General features: G+C 41.2%; 1 protein-coding gene across 1 annotated transcript; it reads left to right on the top strand.

Annotated features, from left to right (window-relative positions):
• Positions 1–263: 263 nt before the first annotated feature.
• On the top strand, positions 264–16,673 carry TM4SF20 (transmembrane 4 L six family member 20). Its single transcript, XM_080668635.1, has 4 exons — positions 264–477; positions 8,915–8,980; positions 13,233–13,378; positions 15,314–16,673. Exons 1-4 carry the CDS (start codon positions 295–297, stop codon positions 15,597–15,599), a joined length of 681 nt encoding a protein of 226 aa, XP_080524761.1. The 5' UTR covers positions 264–294; the 3' UTR covers positions 15,600–16,673.
• The last annotated feature ends 1,548 nt before the right edge of the window (positions 16,674–18,221 follow it).

The raw sequence follows: 18,221 nt of genomic DNA, 5'->3' as shown, positions 1-18,221 counted from the left end.
GCATTTCTTAACCCCTTCTTCCTTGTTTTTAGTTACCATCTGCTTATTTTTATGCATACATTTATCTAACAGAAACAATAGACCTTTTCCCCGCCTTCCTTTCCCAATCTCATCATAATATAAGCTTATCCTTACTTCCTGTCCTCACAATAAGGTCTGCCCTCTTGGACTCTAAACCAATTCCCAAAATTAATTTTCATAAGTGCTAAACTTTAACTAGGTTAGGAGGCTCAGGATAAAGTACCATACAAACAGCCACTTGAACAGCATTTCTAAGTGAACCAGGGGGTGACCATGACCTGCTGTGAAGGATGGACATCCTGCAATGGATTCAGCCTGTTGGTTCTACTTCTGTCAGGAGTAGTTCTCAATACAATACCTCTCATTGCCAACAGAGTTGAGGAAGGCAAATTTTTTCAAAACCCCATCTCTTGCTTTGAGTGGTGGTTCCCAGGAATTATAGGAGCAGGTCTGATGGTGAGTAACTTTTATTTGACTTGATGTTGAGAAAGGTGCTTTACCAAAGTCCTACAGACCATCTTTCAGACTTACAGTGAGCTGAGCTGTGTCTTGACTTAAGATACAGTGAGATGTGGAGGTATGGTATTCATTTATATTGGTTATCAGTGAGGAAGGATAAATTAAGTATGTGGTACAGGCTAGGGAGCTGGGGGGAAAAAAAGGTTAAATTTGATGAAAGTTGGTTGGGCTGCCCTGGCCAGTTTTAATCAGTGGTTAGAGTATCAGCCTAAGGACTGAAAGGTCACGGGTTTGGTTCCTCAGTTGCAGGTTTGATCCCCAGTCCTGGTTGGGGCTCATGTGGGAGGCAACCAACCAATGTGTCTCTCTCATGTTGATGCTTCTCTCTCTCTGTCTCTCTCCCTTCCACTCTCTAAAAATCAATGGGAAAATATGGAGGATTAAGAAAAGAAGTTGGTTGGGTTATTACCTAGCACATTTCTTTGCACATGGGGCTGCTCTTCCAAGTTTATAGCTAGTGTTAGGGAAGTTTTGAATGAATTCCCTCAACTTTCCTTTGCTGATGCCATGCTCAAGGTATTCACAGGGAATACAGCAGGTGTGGGAAGCGCTCAGTAGGAATGAGAAGAAACATTCTGGATGATGATAATTGTGTGGCATGAATATGGTGTTGCCTGCACCAAAGGGAGTTGGCTTAAGAGATTTGGGACCTGAAATTCTGGCTCTCTGACCTCAATGACTTCTTGACTCAGATTTTACATATACCAGGACATCATGGTGCTTCTTGAATGTGAAGTTTGATCATTATTGATCGGTCTATCTTTGTTGACGTTTGCAGGAGAGCAGTATAATACATAACTCTCCAATGCACTGATCATGAATCACCCGATAGATTTATAGACCTTCTCCTGGGAATTCTGATGCAGTGGCCTGGGTAGAACCCACCTGTGGAGAGGAATAAATACTGTTTTTGGACCTGGCAGAGAATCTCAGCTCTAGTTCTGTCTCCAATATATTACTGTTTGCAAGTCACTTATCCTATGATTTTGTTTTCATACTCATAAAATGGGGATGTGGATACTGAAGTTTGGAAATTCAACATTCAAGAGGCTGCTTTGTTTGTTCTACCACTTGGGTGCTACCTAATGAGTCTGGTTAATGTCAGAAAAATGAGACTTTGTTTGGATGTGTGTTCATGTGTGTGTGTGACATTAAATTACCTATTACCTATATTATCATCCTTAATGATGATCAGTGACAGTTGCTGGTCTTATCCCCGAACTAATGTGAAAACATTCTTGAGTGGTTATACATTAATCTTTAGAGAAATATTTGTTCTTCAGCTCACACACTGGATTTGAGAACACTGTGGCCTCAAAAAGCCACTCCAGTAAAGCATCCCTCTGCTTGGTAGAAAGGGGTTCTTACAGGAAAAGCTTTTGGGGAAAATATTTCTTCAAATTGCCACGAATGTTCTCTTGCAGGCTGAAAGCACAGAGCCCAACACAGTGATGTGACTGCAAAACTTGTGTCTGCTCTGCCCTTCTAGAGGTTTCTGTCTACTTTAATAGTGTGAGCTTCCTTTGCATCGGCTTAGAAAGGAGCCAGGCACAGCTGGCCAAGATATCAACAGTGGCAATTCCCATAAATCTCCTAAAAGTTCCCAAGTTAAAACAATCCATTTAGAGTGACTCGTGTAGCTTTAGATACAAATGGACTTTCCCACAAGAAAAACAAATTTCTTGCCAGCATGAAAGGAGCCTGATGAAGAAGGCAGGGGAGCAGGGGACGAAGAAGGAGAAAGACATAGAGACAGGCACAGAGAGACCACTGCTAAGTGCTAACTACTGGGTTCATGCTTTACAATGTTATCTCATCTACTCTCTATAATAATCTTGCTGAGCGGTTATTATCAACTGTATTTTAACAGACAAGCAAACAGAAGGTTAGGAGGGTTAACAAGATCACACAGTAGTTGTGAGACCCAGTTCCAGACTTACCTGACTCCCAAATTTTGTTTTCCACCAGGATTAGCACCATAATCCACCTGTTTCAGGCTAACCAAGGGAGAAGGTGCAATTCATAACTTAATCCATAAACATAAGTCACCAGGAAACTGAAGCACAGAAAGGTTCTATAAACCTGTGAAAGTTTCAGAGAATCTCACTTCCTTGTTCCGTGACTAAATTTATTTTATTGCCCTCCATAAATATTAACGAAGAGTATTACACAAGTCTATCATTATTACTAAGTGTGGTAGAATGCCATCAAAGCATCAAACAACTCGTTGAAAAGTTCAATAGGCACTTTACAGTGAACCTCAAACTCTAGACAAGGTTCACAAGCAAACAGGTGGGTGACAGAAGGGCTCAGAACACAGGTGTATTTTCCTGGTCCTCAGCTATCTTTACTGTATAGGGTTTTAATGGTCTACAGCTCTTCTGTCCTTCATTATAACAGATACATCTATACCAATGTACTAGAACAATTGGCAGAATATCTTTTCAAAGGGAATCGTGTCCTTTCCAACATCTGTCAAAATACTGAACTCTCAATATACTCGTAACTACACGGAAAAGTGAATAAAGAACTGTCTGTGTGATAAACACTTTTTTTTAAATTTAATAAATCTTTATTGTTCATATTATTACAATTGTTTCTCCTTTTTCCCCCCATAGCTCCCTTCCACCCGGTTCCCACCCCACCCTCTGCCCTTACCTCCCCACCACTGTCCTTATCCATAGGTGTACAATTTTTGTCCAGTCTCTTCCTGAACCCCCCATACCCCTTTCCCCCTGAGAATTATCAGTCCACTCCCTTTCTATGCCCCTGATTCTATTATATTCACCAGTTTATTCTGTTCTTCAGATTTTTAATTCACTTGATTTTTAGGTTCACTTGTTGATAGATATGTATTTGTTGTTCATAATTTTTATCTTTACTTTTTTCTTCTTCCTCTTCTTAAAGAATACCTTTCAGCATTTCATATAATACTGGTTTGGTGGTGATGAACTCCTTTAGCTTTTTCTTGTCTGTGAAGCTCTTTATCTTCCCTTCAATTCTGAATGATAGCTTTGCTGGGTAGAGTAATCTTGGTTGTAGGTTCTTGCTATTCATCACTTTGAATATTTCTTGCCACTCCCATCTGGCCTGCATAGTTTCTGTTGAAAAATCAGTTGACAATCGTATGGGTGCTCCCTTGTAGGTAATTAACTGTTTTTCTCTTGCTGCTTTTAATATTCTCTCTTTGTCTTTTGCTCTTGGAATTTTAATGATGATGTGTCTTGGTGTGGTCCTCTTTGGATTCCTTTTGTTTGGGGTTCTGTGCGCTTCCTGGACTTGTAAGTCTATTTCTTTCACCAGGTGGGGGAAGTTTTCAGTCATTATTTCTTCAAATAGGTTTTTAGTATCTTGCTCTCTCTCTTCTTCTGGCTCCCCCATAATTCTGATGTTGGTACGCTTGAAGTTGTCCCAGAGACTACTTACACTATTTTCAACTTTTTGGATTCTTTTTTCTTTTTGCTTTTTCAGTTGAATGTTTTTTGCTTCTTTGTATTTCAAATCTTTGACTTGATTCTTGCATTCCTCTAGTCTGCTGTTGGGTCTCTGTATAATATTTTTTATTCCAGTCAGTGTATGTTTAATTTCTAGTTGGTCCTTTTTCATATCTTCGAGGGTCTCGCTAAATTTATCGGCCTTTTCTAGGATATTCTTGAAAAGCCTTATAACCGTGGTTTTGAATTCTATATCCAGTCGTTTGTTTTCCTCCATTTCTTTCGTTTGTGATCTGTTTCTTTGATGCCGCATTTTCGCTGCTTCCCTGAGTTGGTAGGGTGGCTTTGTGTGCTAGGTTTCCTATATGGCCCAGTGGGTCGGCCTCCCCAGTTAACCTGTTGTGGATACTCTTGGTGCACCCCTTTGTGGACTGTGTGTACAGCCTTGTTGTAATTAAGTCTTGATTGTTGTTGGTATCACTGGGAGGAATTGACCTCCAGGCCAGTTGGCTGTCAGGATCAGCTGTGTCTACGCTGGGAGAAGTTCGGTGCTAGAGACAGCCTTATAGGATCAGACTTGCAAAATTGCAAAAGCCTCTGTGCTCAGCTTGGATGGGGCGGAGTCTCAGGGCGGAGCAGACAGTCTTGGCTTCCCATCAGCCCTGCCCTTGCGCGTGGGCCTCCAGACCTCTGCCTTCCGCGGCTCCCCTGAGTTTCCGCCTGACAGTCCAGATTCCCCCGTAAGAGCGTGGGTCCCCAGGTGCTTGCCCGGAACTGGGGTTCAGTGCAGTCAGAACTGGGGTTCAGTGCAGTCAGGAGCTTCCGACTCCCTTCCACTAGAGAAAGCCTGCGGCAACCTCCACATTCAGTCTTCTCTGCGAGCACTTGTGCTCGTGCGCCTCCAGACCCCTGTGTGCTGTGGCTCCCTGAGTCTCCGAGTCTCTGTGTGCCTTTCTCTCTACCTGACAGTCCAGACTTCCCCTGTATGAGCCTGGGTGCACAGGGTTTCGCCCGGAACTGGGGTTCAGTGCAGTCACAACTGGGGTTCAGTGCAGTCGGGGGCTTCCTTCCCCCTCCCGCCAGAGAAAGTCAGCCAGGCACTCAGCCGCCCTTCCTCTCTGCGCGCGTGTCTCCATACCTCAGCCCTTTGCCACTCCTCTGATTCTCCATGAGCTTTTCTCTTTCCTTCTAGTTGTAGAATTTCCACTCAGTCAGCCTTCCTGTGGTTCTGGATGATGTCCGTTCTGTCTTTTAGTTGTAGTTTTGAGATGGTTGTGCGAGGCAGCAGTTTTGGTGCTTACCTATGCTGCCATCTTGGTTTCTCCGATAAACACTTTTGTTGTAGTTTTTGAAATCTTTCCAAAATTGCTTTAACATTTTAAATTGGTATTGCTTCAAAAACAGATTTTGTGGGAAGAAGTGAACAACTATGGAATTAATTACTGATTACTTCATAAAATACATTCACTGTGTATTTATGACTTACCCAAAACAGGTGAATCTTTTTATCTTTTGAAATCATGACTAAAAGTGTTATGCAATTATCTTCAACTATTTTATGTTAAATGAAAAAAATCAATAAATATCATTTTTCAAAGCACTAAAAAGAGAGTTAAAATATTCCTAAGAAAACACAGGGGTGGGCAAAAGTAGGGTTATAGTTGAAATACAAATAAATAATACATAATCTTATAAAAGGGTAATATGCAAATCGACTGAACAGTGGAATGACTGGTCGCTATGACGTGTACTGACCACCAGGGGGCTGACACTCAACGCAGGAGCTGCCCCCTGGTGGTCAGTGTGCTCCCACAGGGGGAGCACCACTCAGCCACAAGCTGGGCTGATGGCTGGCGAGCACAATGGCCTACCTCCATGGCAGCACTAAGGATGTCCCCCAAGGGATCCCGGAACGCAAAAGGGCGCAGGCCAGGCTGAGGGACTTCCCCACCCCCCATCCCCCGTGTGCATGAATGTTGTGCATGGGGCCTCTAGTTAATGAATAATAATACAAAAATAGACTGTGTTTTGCGTACTCACAAGTACAAACTTGCTTTTCCCATCCCTGTATTAAGGCCATTTGATATAAGATTAATTGTAAGCCTGATCTTAATCACGCTTATTCATTGAGTACACTTATTATACAATGGTAATTCATCAATTATTAAAGTCTTAGAAAAAATGTTGAATGTTAAACAAGTTAGGTGTTTGTGTAACAAGCATTTGCAAAATATAGTTTTTATACTTGTGATGAGCTATGGCTTTGGGTTGCTTTCAGGGTCAGGTACTTAGAGGATCCCTAGGGTTTGAATTGTGTTACCGAGTTTCAATGGTCCACAGCTCCTCTGTACTGCATTTGTAAGTCATACACTCACTTCTAAGACTGCACAGATGGAAGAATGAATAATACTACTTCTTTATAAAAGCAAATGACTGTCAGGGCTGTTGGATTCACAAAAACTCTTATGCATTCAAATGCGCTTAAGAATTAAAAAAGGAGTATTCTCATAAATACTAATTTTGATAGATTATCTGGAAGATTTATGACTCAGTCACACGTATACCTACACACTTTCTCATATTTTAATATCCATCCCTTAAAAAGCCCTTCAATGTCTAAAGCTCTGAACGGGCAAAAGAGTTGAAAAACTGAGTTGTGATATAACAAAGTGTGTTGCCAACTGGGAGGGGATTCACATAAGTTACTGTTACTTTATAAAGCCCTTTGCAAGGGAAGGGAATATAAAAGTAAATATTCAGCATCTCTGAAATAAAACCTAAAAAGTCAGCAGAGTTTAATTTACATCAATAAGCAAAATGGGATGATTCATCCACTTAAGCTGTAATTTAATGTTGATTTAACTTTCTTCTAACAGATTAATTTTCTAAATCAGCGATTGACAATTTTTTTTCTGTAAAACAAAATAGATCGTGAATATTTTAGGCTTTGAGAGCCAGACAGTCCCTCTCACAGCTATTCAACTGTACTGTTGGTGTGAGAGCAGTTGTAGACAATATAAGTGAATGGGCATGGCTGAGTTCTAATAAAACTTTATGACAAAGAAGTGGTGGGCCATAGTCTGCCATTTCCTGTAAATAATTGTTTCTTAAGCTCAAAAGGCAGTATAACTTATGCGTACAACAAAAGAGATTTAGTCCATTAACATTGACAACCTATTTGGGGGCTACATTTTTCTCCCTTTTCTTCTGGGCTCTTAGCTCCACCCCAGAATGGCTGGGCTGCCCTACATACATGTGACCTTTGAATGATAAAGGTGTTGGAATTCAAGGTAATATGTAAGCCACGTTTGATAATAATACAAAGTGTTGTCCACAAGTGCCATGGGGTCAGCACATGGTCAGAGGGGGTGAAGTTTGTTAGGAAAGCTGCCTTGTCAGGCATTAAATGTTAGACCTGCTCTGGAAAAGCAAAGGTAGATGTGGTCTTGGGAAAAAGAATTTGGGGAAGGAACAGAGGACAATGAGATGAGCCAGGGCGGTGAGGGGAGGATGAGAATGAATCAACTCTGTGAAGGAACAGAGGAGAACCATAAGAATTGTCCAGTGTGGATAGCGGTGAAGAGTCTGGGCTTTGGAAACTAAAGGCCTCGCTTCAAATCCAAACTCTTCCACTTTCTTAGAGAAGTTACTCAAACTTCCTATGCCTCAGTTTTCTCATTGTAAGATGAGGATGAAAAGAGGCCTACCTCACAGGATGGTTGAGGCTGGAATGAACTGAAACACGTACAGCACCTATGACAGTGCCTGGCATGTCGTCAGAATTCAATAAAATGTTAGAAAACAAGGGCGGAAGGAAAGAGAGAACTAACTGCTCAAAGGCAGCTGTGCTGAGGTGGCAAAAAAGCCCACCTTATGGCTAAAATTTCTTAAGTGGAAGGGAAGTAATTTACAGCCCACTCTTCAATGATACAAAGCTTTTTCCAGTAAGAATTTCTAGTCATAGCTGCTGACTAGATAGGACTAAAAATTTAAACTAAGTCCTCAGAATGTGAGGTTGCTTCTTACAGCTTTCCTCAGCAGAATATATTTCCCTTGATACAGAATGCAATATGTACACGATTGCGGAACATCAACGTAAAGGAAGGCCATTGCATATCATGTGTAAAGGAGTAGAAAGCAGAATGTGGAACCAAAAATATTTCCCAAATCCTAAGCTGGGAACCAGCGAGATGGCAATGACCCGGCAGTGAGAGGAACGTTAGGGAAGAGAAAGGAGTTAGTTCCCAACTGCCCGGCAAACAAAACCAGCAATTTCCTTTCTGGATGCTTGCCAGATTCAGACAGTTTTTGGGAAATTAGACAGTGGCTGCAGATTATAATAACTAAAAGAAAAAAAAGTGAATTTTAGATGACATAACCAATTCTTTCAGAAATACTCCTTCCAAAATAATGACTAAATAACTCACTCAATTTAAAATCCAAGTCTCTCTAGCCCAGCTGGTGTGACTTAGTGGTTGAGCTTTGACCCATGAACCAGGAGGTAAAGGTTCGATTCCCAGTTAGGGAACATGCTGAGGTTGCAGGCTCCATCCCCAGTAAAGGGTGTGCAGGAGGCAGCTGATAAATGATTCTCTCTCAACATTGATGTTTCTATTTCTCCTCTCATTTCCTCTCTCTGAAATCAATAAGAAAACATATTAAAAAAAATAAAATCCAAGTCTCTCTAAAGATGACCCAGAGTAAAGTGATGTAGATGGGAGAATTTGAAACTTCTCTCCTGAAATCCCACCATCCCTCCCGGCTCTTTAATCTTTAGGGTTGAAATGGGGATCACAAGATCAAGGACATTGCCACATTTCCTTCCTGTTCTCTTGAGCCTTGATTTCCCACAACTGCTGGTAAATAGAAGGCAGAGATAACTGCTTTCTCATCTGATGAGAAGTAGTAAGACTCATCTTTCCTGTTGATGTAATTTCCAGGCTATTCCAGCAACAACAATGTCTTTGGCAGCGAGGAAAAGAGCATGCTGCAACAACAGAGGCGGGGTGAGTACTGAGCAGCGAGTCGGGGTGGGGAGAGTGCACCAACAGTATGGACAGCTGAGCAAAGCCACTTGGGGCTTCGGAAGCTACCAAATCACTGTGTGGTTCCAGTGGCAGGACCACAGTCTTAGGAACGTCCTATTAGGATGCTTATATGATGATACAGAAAGTGTGAGGGGGTTTTTTTCTCCATAAAAATGTAACTTTGGAGCCAGCCTCACACCTCTCCCCAATCTTCAGCTTCACTATCTAAAGGTTTTCAAAGGAAGGAGATTTAGAAATCACACCCAGAGCTGCAACCAATTTCAGAATAACAAGACTTGTTATTTTTGTGCTGTGTATAAAATACTTAAGGAAAATGTAACCTCAGTTCTCTCATGCATATGAAAGATTGGTTTGCTAGGCTTGGAATGCTCATTGCTCGTATGCGATTAAAGAAGACACTAGTTATTTTTTCTAACATTTAGTACATACCTACTATGAATAAGATTTTAACTAAGTTAAAAGGAAAATAATGAATATTTATTAACCTTCTGTCACTATGCTCAGAACAGACTCAAATACGTTACCTTATTTCTTTCAAAACCCTTTAGTTTTGAAATATGATCCACTTTATTGACCGAGAAACTGATGCTCAGAGACAGCAAATAACTTGTCAGTGTAGCACAGCCAGTAAGTGAACTTTTACCTCAATCCATCAGACTCTCAAAGTCACAATGTCTACACTACTGATGCCATGAACATCCTATCTAATAAAAGAGTAATATGCAAATTGACTGTCACTCCAACACACAAGATGGCTGCCCCCATGTGGTCAAAGATGGCTGCCCTCATGTGGATACAAGATGGCCACCACAAGATGGCCAGCAGGGGAGGGCAGTTGGGAGGGACCAGGCCTGCAAGGGAGGGCAGTTGGGGGCAATCAAGCCTGCAGGGGAGGGCAGTTAGGGGTGACCAGGCTGGCAGAGGAGGGAAGTTGGGGGCAACTGGGCCTGAAGGGAAGGGCACTTGGGGGAACCCAGGCCTGCAGGGGAGAGCAGTTGGGGGGACCAGGCCTGCAGGGGAGGGCAGTTGGGGGGGACCAGGCCTGCAGTGGAGGGCAGTTAGGGGTGACCAGGCTGGCAGAGGAGGGAAGTTGGGGGCAATTGGGCTGGCAGGGGAGCAGTTAGGCATCAATCAGGCTGGCAGGGGAGTGGTTAGGGGGTGATTAGGCTGGCAGGCAGAAACAGTTAGGGGCAATCAGGAAGGTAGGTAGGCGAGCAGTTGGGAGCCAGCAGTCCTAGATTGGGCCTAAACGGGCAGTCGGACATCCCTTGAGGGGTCCCAGATTGGAAAGGGTGCAGGCTGGGCTGAGGGACACACATCCCTGTGCACGAATTTCGTGCACTGGGCCTCTAGTTGTTAATAACACTGTGTGAGGGCTCATAATTCTCTAAGGAAGGTGTAGACGAATAAATGAGCACTCACAGTGAGTTCCTGGATGAGCTTGAGGTTTGAAAGTGATAGTTCTCAGCCTGATGGGACGTTAAAAATATCTCTCCCCCTCTACCCACTTCCCCTGAGATGCAGCATCAGTATTTTTCAAAACACCCTAGGTGATTCTAATGTGGTTCCAGGGTAGAGAACCACTGTTTAAAGAGATACATATTTAGTTTAATATTACACATTTGTATTTTTAAAAATTACCCTTTTCTGCCATTTGATATCTAGGTTTATAACTACTTTGCTAATTATTTATAGTCTCTCTTTGTTCCTGATACATTGCAGGTAGTCAGTCAATCTTAATTTTTAGTTTCCCTTCCCTGCGCTTTTCTTTTTAAACTATTATCCCTTGGAGTTTGACCTTGAATTACCTCTACGTTGTACTCCAAACATTCTTTTTTTTTTTTTAATATTTTTATTGATTTCAGAGAAGAAGGAAGAGGGAGAGACAAAAACATCAATGATGAGAGAGAATCATTGATTGGCTGCCTCCTGAACATTCCCCCCCCCTCACTGGGGATCAAGCCCACAACCCAGGCATGTGCTCCCGACCAGAATAGAACCTGGGACCCCCTCCCCCCCCCGTCCCCAGTCCGCAAGCCGACACTCCATCCACTGAGCCAAACCAGCCAGGGCCAAACATTCTTGAGAAAGATATCTTGAAATATTTCTGAATCCTCAAACTTAAAGACATCAGAATATTTATATAGATTTTTCTCTCAGATCATATTTCCATTAAGAATATCTCCCTGCCCCCCGCACATATCCTTTCATGAGAAATCTGTCATCTTTTCAATGACCATTTTTCTCTCTCCTTTGAGGACAACAAACCACCTTTTCATGCAGGTGTTGGGCTTGACTTGCTGGCTGAGGGTGGGGGGCAGCGTGTAATAATAGTGGTGCTGGTCATTAAATCACCAGTTTATACTGATTAGGTGCAACAAAGTTTTTAGACACTTTTCTCACCAGCCGTGTGAGGACTGGTGTTTAAGTCATATCTTGTATCTTTCAAGTAGAGACCAAAGCATCATAAAAGTGGCAAAGGCTAGATCTTGGAAGGGAGGGAAGAGGTGGTCCCCAAGACTTGTCCTCTATCTTAAATGTTCCCACTATTTCCCCTCCTTGAACTGTTCCCTTCTCCTTCCCTTTATCCATTTATTGGTTTTGCTTCTGAATACTTAGGTTTTCCTGAGTCATTTAAATGAACCCCAAGTCTAGGGGAAATACAGATGTTGGAATCACTTTCTAAAGCCAGGCCTCTCTGCAGTGATGAGAAGTCAGAAATAATAGATGACCAAAATATAAACACAGTGATGCTTCTTGATGAGCAAATTGAACAGTGGGAGAAGCAGGATTTAAATCACACTCCAAACCCATCATTCTGGGCTTTTGGCTGGAAGAAATGTAGGTTAGTGATTAGACCTGAGCACTGACGTTTACCAGCTGTGAGGTCCTGACACCTTGCCAACCTCCCTGAACTGCATTTTCTCATCCATAAGATGGAAATAATAGCATCCATCTCTTGGGGTTACTGAAAGAATAGCAAAGCTCAAGCTCCTTCGACACATACTATATACATAGTCACTTACTCTGCCTACCCTTTGAATGCAGGTCTAAAGAATGCAACAGGGCCCCGACCCATTTGGCTCAGTGGATAGAGCATCAGCCTGCGGACTGAAAGGTCCCAGGTTCAATTCCGGTCAAGGGCATGTACCTTGGTTGCAGATGCAGGAGGCAGCTGATCGATGTCTCTCTCTCATTGATGTTTCTAACTCTCTATCCCTCTCCCTTCCTCTCTCTAAAAAATCAATAAAATATATTGAAAAAAAGAAAAAGAATGCAACAGGTGACCCCTCTGGGAGCTGCAATATTACCCCATCAAAGGAAAAGAAGTCCTTCCCTTCATTTTTGCAGATTTATAACAGTCATAATTATCAGGGACTAACCAACACTCCGTCAAAACAACACAGAACTTCTTTTTAGAAACCAACTTTCATTTGGGCCATAACACTTCCTATCCCCAAATCTCATGCTTGCTTTCCTGTGACTGATTCACAAAATGAAAGATGCTTACAGTCTTTCCCTCTGACTCAGTGGTGCTGCTGCACCAAAATCAGGTGCATGCACCCTCTGCCCCACAGGCCCCTGCTCCCAGGGGGACATTTGCAATGTCTGGCAACATTTCTGGTTGCTACACCTGGGTGAGTGTGTGTTACTGGCACCTGGTGGGTAGAGACAGGAATGCTGCCGGACATTGTACCATGTACAGGAAAGGCCCCAACAGCAAAATGCCCACAGGCCAGTTGTGCTGAGATCGAGAAGCCCTGTTGTAACTCGATGCTGTATCAATCACTGCAAAATGCTGACCTCAGGCCACTTTTAAGATCAGGGCCAAGTTCAGACTAAATATTTAGGAGTCAAGAGAGTGGACCTCATTTAGGAGTCGAAGTGTGGGTGCTGATGATCTAGTCAAGGTTCTATGAAGTAGGAAGTATACAGAATATGACAGAGGAACCAGACCTCAATGCTCAATTAAAATGGACAAGGTTCAGAATTTTCAGAAAACATGGCAAGACCAACACTCCTTCAGTGAGTCAATAAAATGGCAGAGAATTTGCCCTCTGCCTTCTTCTATAACTCACACCCAAACTGTGATCTTAAGATCTAGGGCTACAAGGTGGCCAGAGAAGGGCAACCGTAGGTCTGATGCTGAAACTTGAAACAGACCAAGAACATGTAATAACATGTGCACATGAACTACCTTATTTTTCAGATGTTTCTTTCATCATTTCTGAATGTAATCACAATCATTGGTGCTGTGTACTGCGTGCTGGTATCCTTACAGGCTCTCTTGCAAGGTCCTCTCATCTGTAATTCTCCAAGCAACAGTACCTGTGAATTTTCAGTAGACAGCTTAAGGTGAGTGACCTTTCCCTGATTGTCTTACACCAAAGCTACTTAGATTAGAATAGTGTGGTGCTCACACAGCATTTTTTTTTTTTTAATGAAACTACTGGGACAGATTCTTAGGGATTTAGCACATTAATTCCAACTGGCAAAAGCTCATAAAAAGTGGAGGAATCACTACATTCAGAATGTTTTGGGTATGGTCTTGTTTAAAAGGATAATTGACTCAGATGGCTTATCCTTGCCTTAAAAATGTATGGCAATGCACAGCAGAAGCTTAACTTTCATCTTTGGAGAATGGGGATGAGGAAGCCCTGGGGAAGCACTGACTTTCCACAGTTCTGAACTAATGAAATGTGTAAGCCCGAAGCACAGATTACTTCTATACTTTAAAAAATTGAATGGAAACCAAATAAATAAAATCTAGAGCCTTACTTATAAGCCCTAAAAGAAACCAAGCAGCAGATGGATTATGGGGACACACTATAAATAGGTGTATGGATAGGAATGAATTAAAGGTTTATGTCACGTAGTAACAATAATGAAGAGTTACAAGTAAATGGTTCCTTTCAGTCTCGTAAGATGGTTTTGTGCCTGCACCTCAGCACAATGTGAAAAACTGGAACAAAAGAACAATCTAATTCATTATTTCTCTCTATATTAGAGAATAACCAGACTTCCAGTTACATAAAAAGTTTCCCCCTCCTTTTCCTTTATCTTACTACATTAAAAAAGAAAAATCTCTCAGAACTTTCATACCACAGTTGTTAAGATTCAAAATCCAGACATTCCCTTTACTAATGGATCTGAAGTCTAAAATGAGAGAGATTTTAACCACAGATGCCACACACGTTCATTCAGTCTGTAGCAGATGACAGCTCACCATGTATCAGGCTAAGCTCTGGAGGTAACGGAACTCAAGGTATTCCCACTCTAACTGGGGTGATAGTTACAGAAAGTGAATAGTTACACAAGAGGGATCATAGGCTTGCTGCAAATTGCAAGGAGCACTCTCATATTCCATTTGCTCAAGCACTTGTTTTCCCAGGTAGACTTGTAGTTGCTGGTACCCAAAATGCAAATTCACTAAGAATACTTAGTCTACTGTATAGTGAATAAAAAAAAAAAATCACCTCAGGATAGATGTTAGGGCAAAATGTTTTTCATAATCCATACCTTGTTACAATGGGCACAAATCACTTTAGTCAGTCATATTATTTTTCCTTTTTATTGATTTACTAGGGTGACATTGGCTGATAAAATTATATAGGTTTCAGGTGTACTCAGACATAGTATTGAACATGTTTCTTCTGAGTGAAAACGGTACCTCTGGTTTAAGGCAGATGCCACTGAGGTTTTGCACTAAGAATTGAGCTCCTTCAAAGGGGGAGCTCCTTTATTTTCACATCTTCAGCAAGTGGAAGAACGTCTGCATAAATAGTCTGAACCACATGAAATTGTTATTCAACCACTTTTGACATAGAAAACATTTTTTCGTTTTTTGTTAATTCTCACCCGAGGGCATTTTTTCCATTGATTTTTAGAGAGAATGAGAAGGAGGGTAAGGAGGGAGAGACATCCATGTGAGACACACACACCTGGACCAGGGCTGGGAATGAATCTGCAATTGAGGTACACGCCCTTGACTGGGAATTGAACCCGAGACCCTTCAGTCGAGGGCCAACACTCTACCACTGTGCCACACTGGCCAGGGCTACATAGAAACAGTTTGTTGAATGATGGATAGTGGGATAGATAATGAACAAAAAGCTTTAACCTAGTAGAGTACATAGACACATGCTCAGAAAGTCTGATCTTAGCTATAATTTCCAGGCACATTTCAAAAGTACTTTGTTTTACCATACTTTCCCTTTCCTGGGTACAATGTTGCATTCTTTTGATGGCCACAGAAATTCTTAAACATCTTATCTTTTATTTTTCTGGAAGGATTTATCCTCAATCCTTCAATCTACAGTGGTTCTCCAATGGATCTTGCGTAGCTCCTAACAGTTTGAATTCTTCCACCACGAATGACACCACGGCCAGTGACTTGAAAAAATATGACTTGAACGTCAGTCCTAAAGAAAAGAGGCACAAGACCATCCATTTCTCAGCATTTGTAGGCCTACTGCTTGTGGGGAACCTTGAGCTCCTGTTTGCACTCAGTCAGATTGTCATCGGTTTCCTGGGCTGTCTGTGTGGAGTCTCCAAGCGAAGAAGTCGAATTGTGTAACAAAATGGAAATACAAGCAGTTTGAATCATCTGAGAATTACATTTAAAAGATACCCTTTTAAAAGTTAGAAGTTCATTAATGGAACATTAGCTAGAAAGCTGTATTAATCCTCTAGTCCAAAAGGTTGTTTTTAAGGTGATTAAAAAAAAAATCAGCCTTTTACATTTAATGTTGGTAAATGCAAACCACTTTCATAAGAAAAAGTAATTATCACCAGTAGTTGACTTTGGGGTGCAGTGAAGAGAAGCTTTCAATGTATTTTGAATCCTTTTGTGCTGTTTGAATTTTTTAATTCTACATTCTTGTGTGGAGAGGAAGAGAGGGAGGGGAAAGGAGATGGGTGATGGAGGAAGGGAAGATGAGAGGGAACAGAAGTTATCTTGGAAGTCAAAGTAGGGGACCTTTGCCTTGTATTTCTTTATACTTTAAGGAAAAATAACTATCTAACCCGAATGAAATCAAGTTTTTAGACCGAATTCCTCACTTACTGGAAATCCAGGGAAAGAGATAGGCTCAAATTCTAAAGGTAGGACAGTAAATAGACAATAGCCTTCTGTTTTCAATAAGAAAATGTACAGGGAAAAAACAAATGGAATGTATTGAGGAAACTATTCTATATTGAGAACAAAGAGATGTTATTCAACTAAATGTATTATGCAGACCTTGTGGGGGTAATAGGGCCAAGTTGTATAGGATTGGTTTGGGTAACATTAAGGACTTATTGTGAATATTTATGGCTGATAATGGCTTTATGGTAATATAGAAAAATGTCTTTATTTTTTAGAAATGCATGTTTTTGTGTTTGGGGGAAAATGTCATGTTTTTAAAATACATCAACCAAAAAATAAAGCAATGGAAAAATGGTCATTGTCATATATAGGGACAAGAATATAGTGAGTCATTATACTTTTTTATTTTCCTATTTTCATTTTTCACAATAATTAAAGAACTATAAATACCTAGAGAAAAAATCAGTCTTTCAAAAACTGGTTTCTATATATCATAATCTTTAAAAGACAACATAATAAAACAGTGTATTTACCATATTAAAATGATATAAAATACTAAAAATCTACTATTTTCTGAATGTAGATCATTCCTGTATATCTTCACCATTTATTTATGTTCACTGCGCTTCAGGTTGTAGAAATAACTTACAATACTTACATTGTAACTGCTCCTCAAAATTAGTAACATACAGGCACTTTTTTTCTGAATCCATTTGCTGTGTAAAGACCTCCTCATGCTCTTATAAATCCCAATTTATCCTTAAAGTTTAACTTACATTATTTCCTACTTGAGAAAGCTTCCAGGAATGCATGATTCCAATAAATCAAGTTAGCACTTACCCAAACTACTATTATCATACCTGTCACAATGTAACATAATTGTTTTTGCTTCTATGTCCATCATTATAAGACAACAGGGACCAACTAATGCTTCTCATTAATTCATCAGCTCCTTCCTGCTTCAGGCCTCTCTTCTATCCAGGCCCCCAACATCCTCCTCCCCTCCGCCCCCCAACAAAGTCTATTCTCTGGCTAAGTCCTCTTCATCCTTCAGCACAAATATCCCTTTTCCTGAGAAGCCTTCCCTAACCACCTAATGACAAGCAGGTGTCCCTTTACCCTCCCTTAGCCCTCTTTCATTGATAGTACTCACCACAATGGTGATGGCATTTTTATTTGTACTTGCTTCTTAAATTTCACTTTCCCCCATAAGACCATAAGCTCCAAGGGTACAGAGATATGTTTCTTTTATTCACTCCTGGTATACTCAGTACCAAGTACAGTGTCTGACACAAAGTAAGGCCACCACTAGAAATATTCTGTGGAATCAATGAATGAATTCTATCTTGGCTACTAGGAATATTCTATTGAATGAACTGATGAATCCTATCTTTAGTACTTAGCTTTCAGTGAAGATTCAATACTTATTAAATGAATGCCAAACTGCTGATAGCCATAGAATTAAAACACAAGTGACTAACAGGAGAGCTCACACTATGCAGTTGAACATGAGGGGCAGCAACAGTGCAAACAATCTTCGCATCACCCTAGATGACCCAGTTCTCCACAGAATCATGAAGAGACAGACCTAAGACTCCCATTCCAGAGGGCACAGAAAGGATGGCTCGAAGTAGCACAATCATAAGTAGCTGGTCAGTCATTTCCTTGCTATTTTACTAGTAGTTTGCTGACATGAATTAAGTCCCTAAAAGCCTATGGACTACCTGTGTTTAGGTATTTTTTGGGGACATGCCAGCTTTGCCCTGGCACCTAAACTTACAAATGCGTATTTGTACACTCCCCCTCCCCCATGTACTTAGTCATTTACGAACTTTTTATTTATTCATTTGTTTTTTAAAATAAATCTTTATTCAGATTATTACAATTGTTTCTCCTTTTCCCCCCCATAGCTCCCCTCCACCCGGTTCCCACCCCACCTTCCCCACACTGTCCTTATCCATAGGTGTATGATTTTTGTCCAGTCTCTTCCTGAACCACCCCCCCCCCCCATACCCCTTTCTCCCTGAGAATTATCAGTACACTCCCTTTCTATGCCCCTGATTCTATTATATTCACCAGATTATTCTGTTCCTCAGGTTTTTAATTCACTTG

Source organism: Plecotus auritus (genome assembly GCF_963455305.1).
Source record: "Plecotus auritus genome assembly, chromosome: 5".
Taxonomy (NCBI): domain Eukaryota; kingdom Metazoa; phylum Chordata; class Mammalia; order Chiroptera; family Vespertilionidae; genus Plecotus; species Plecotus auritus.
Note: the sequence above shows the minus strand (reverse complement) of the source record. Positions and strands in the feature narration are given on the sequence as shown.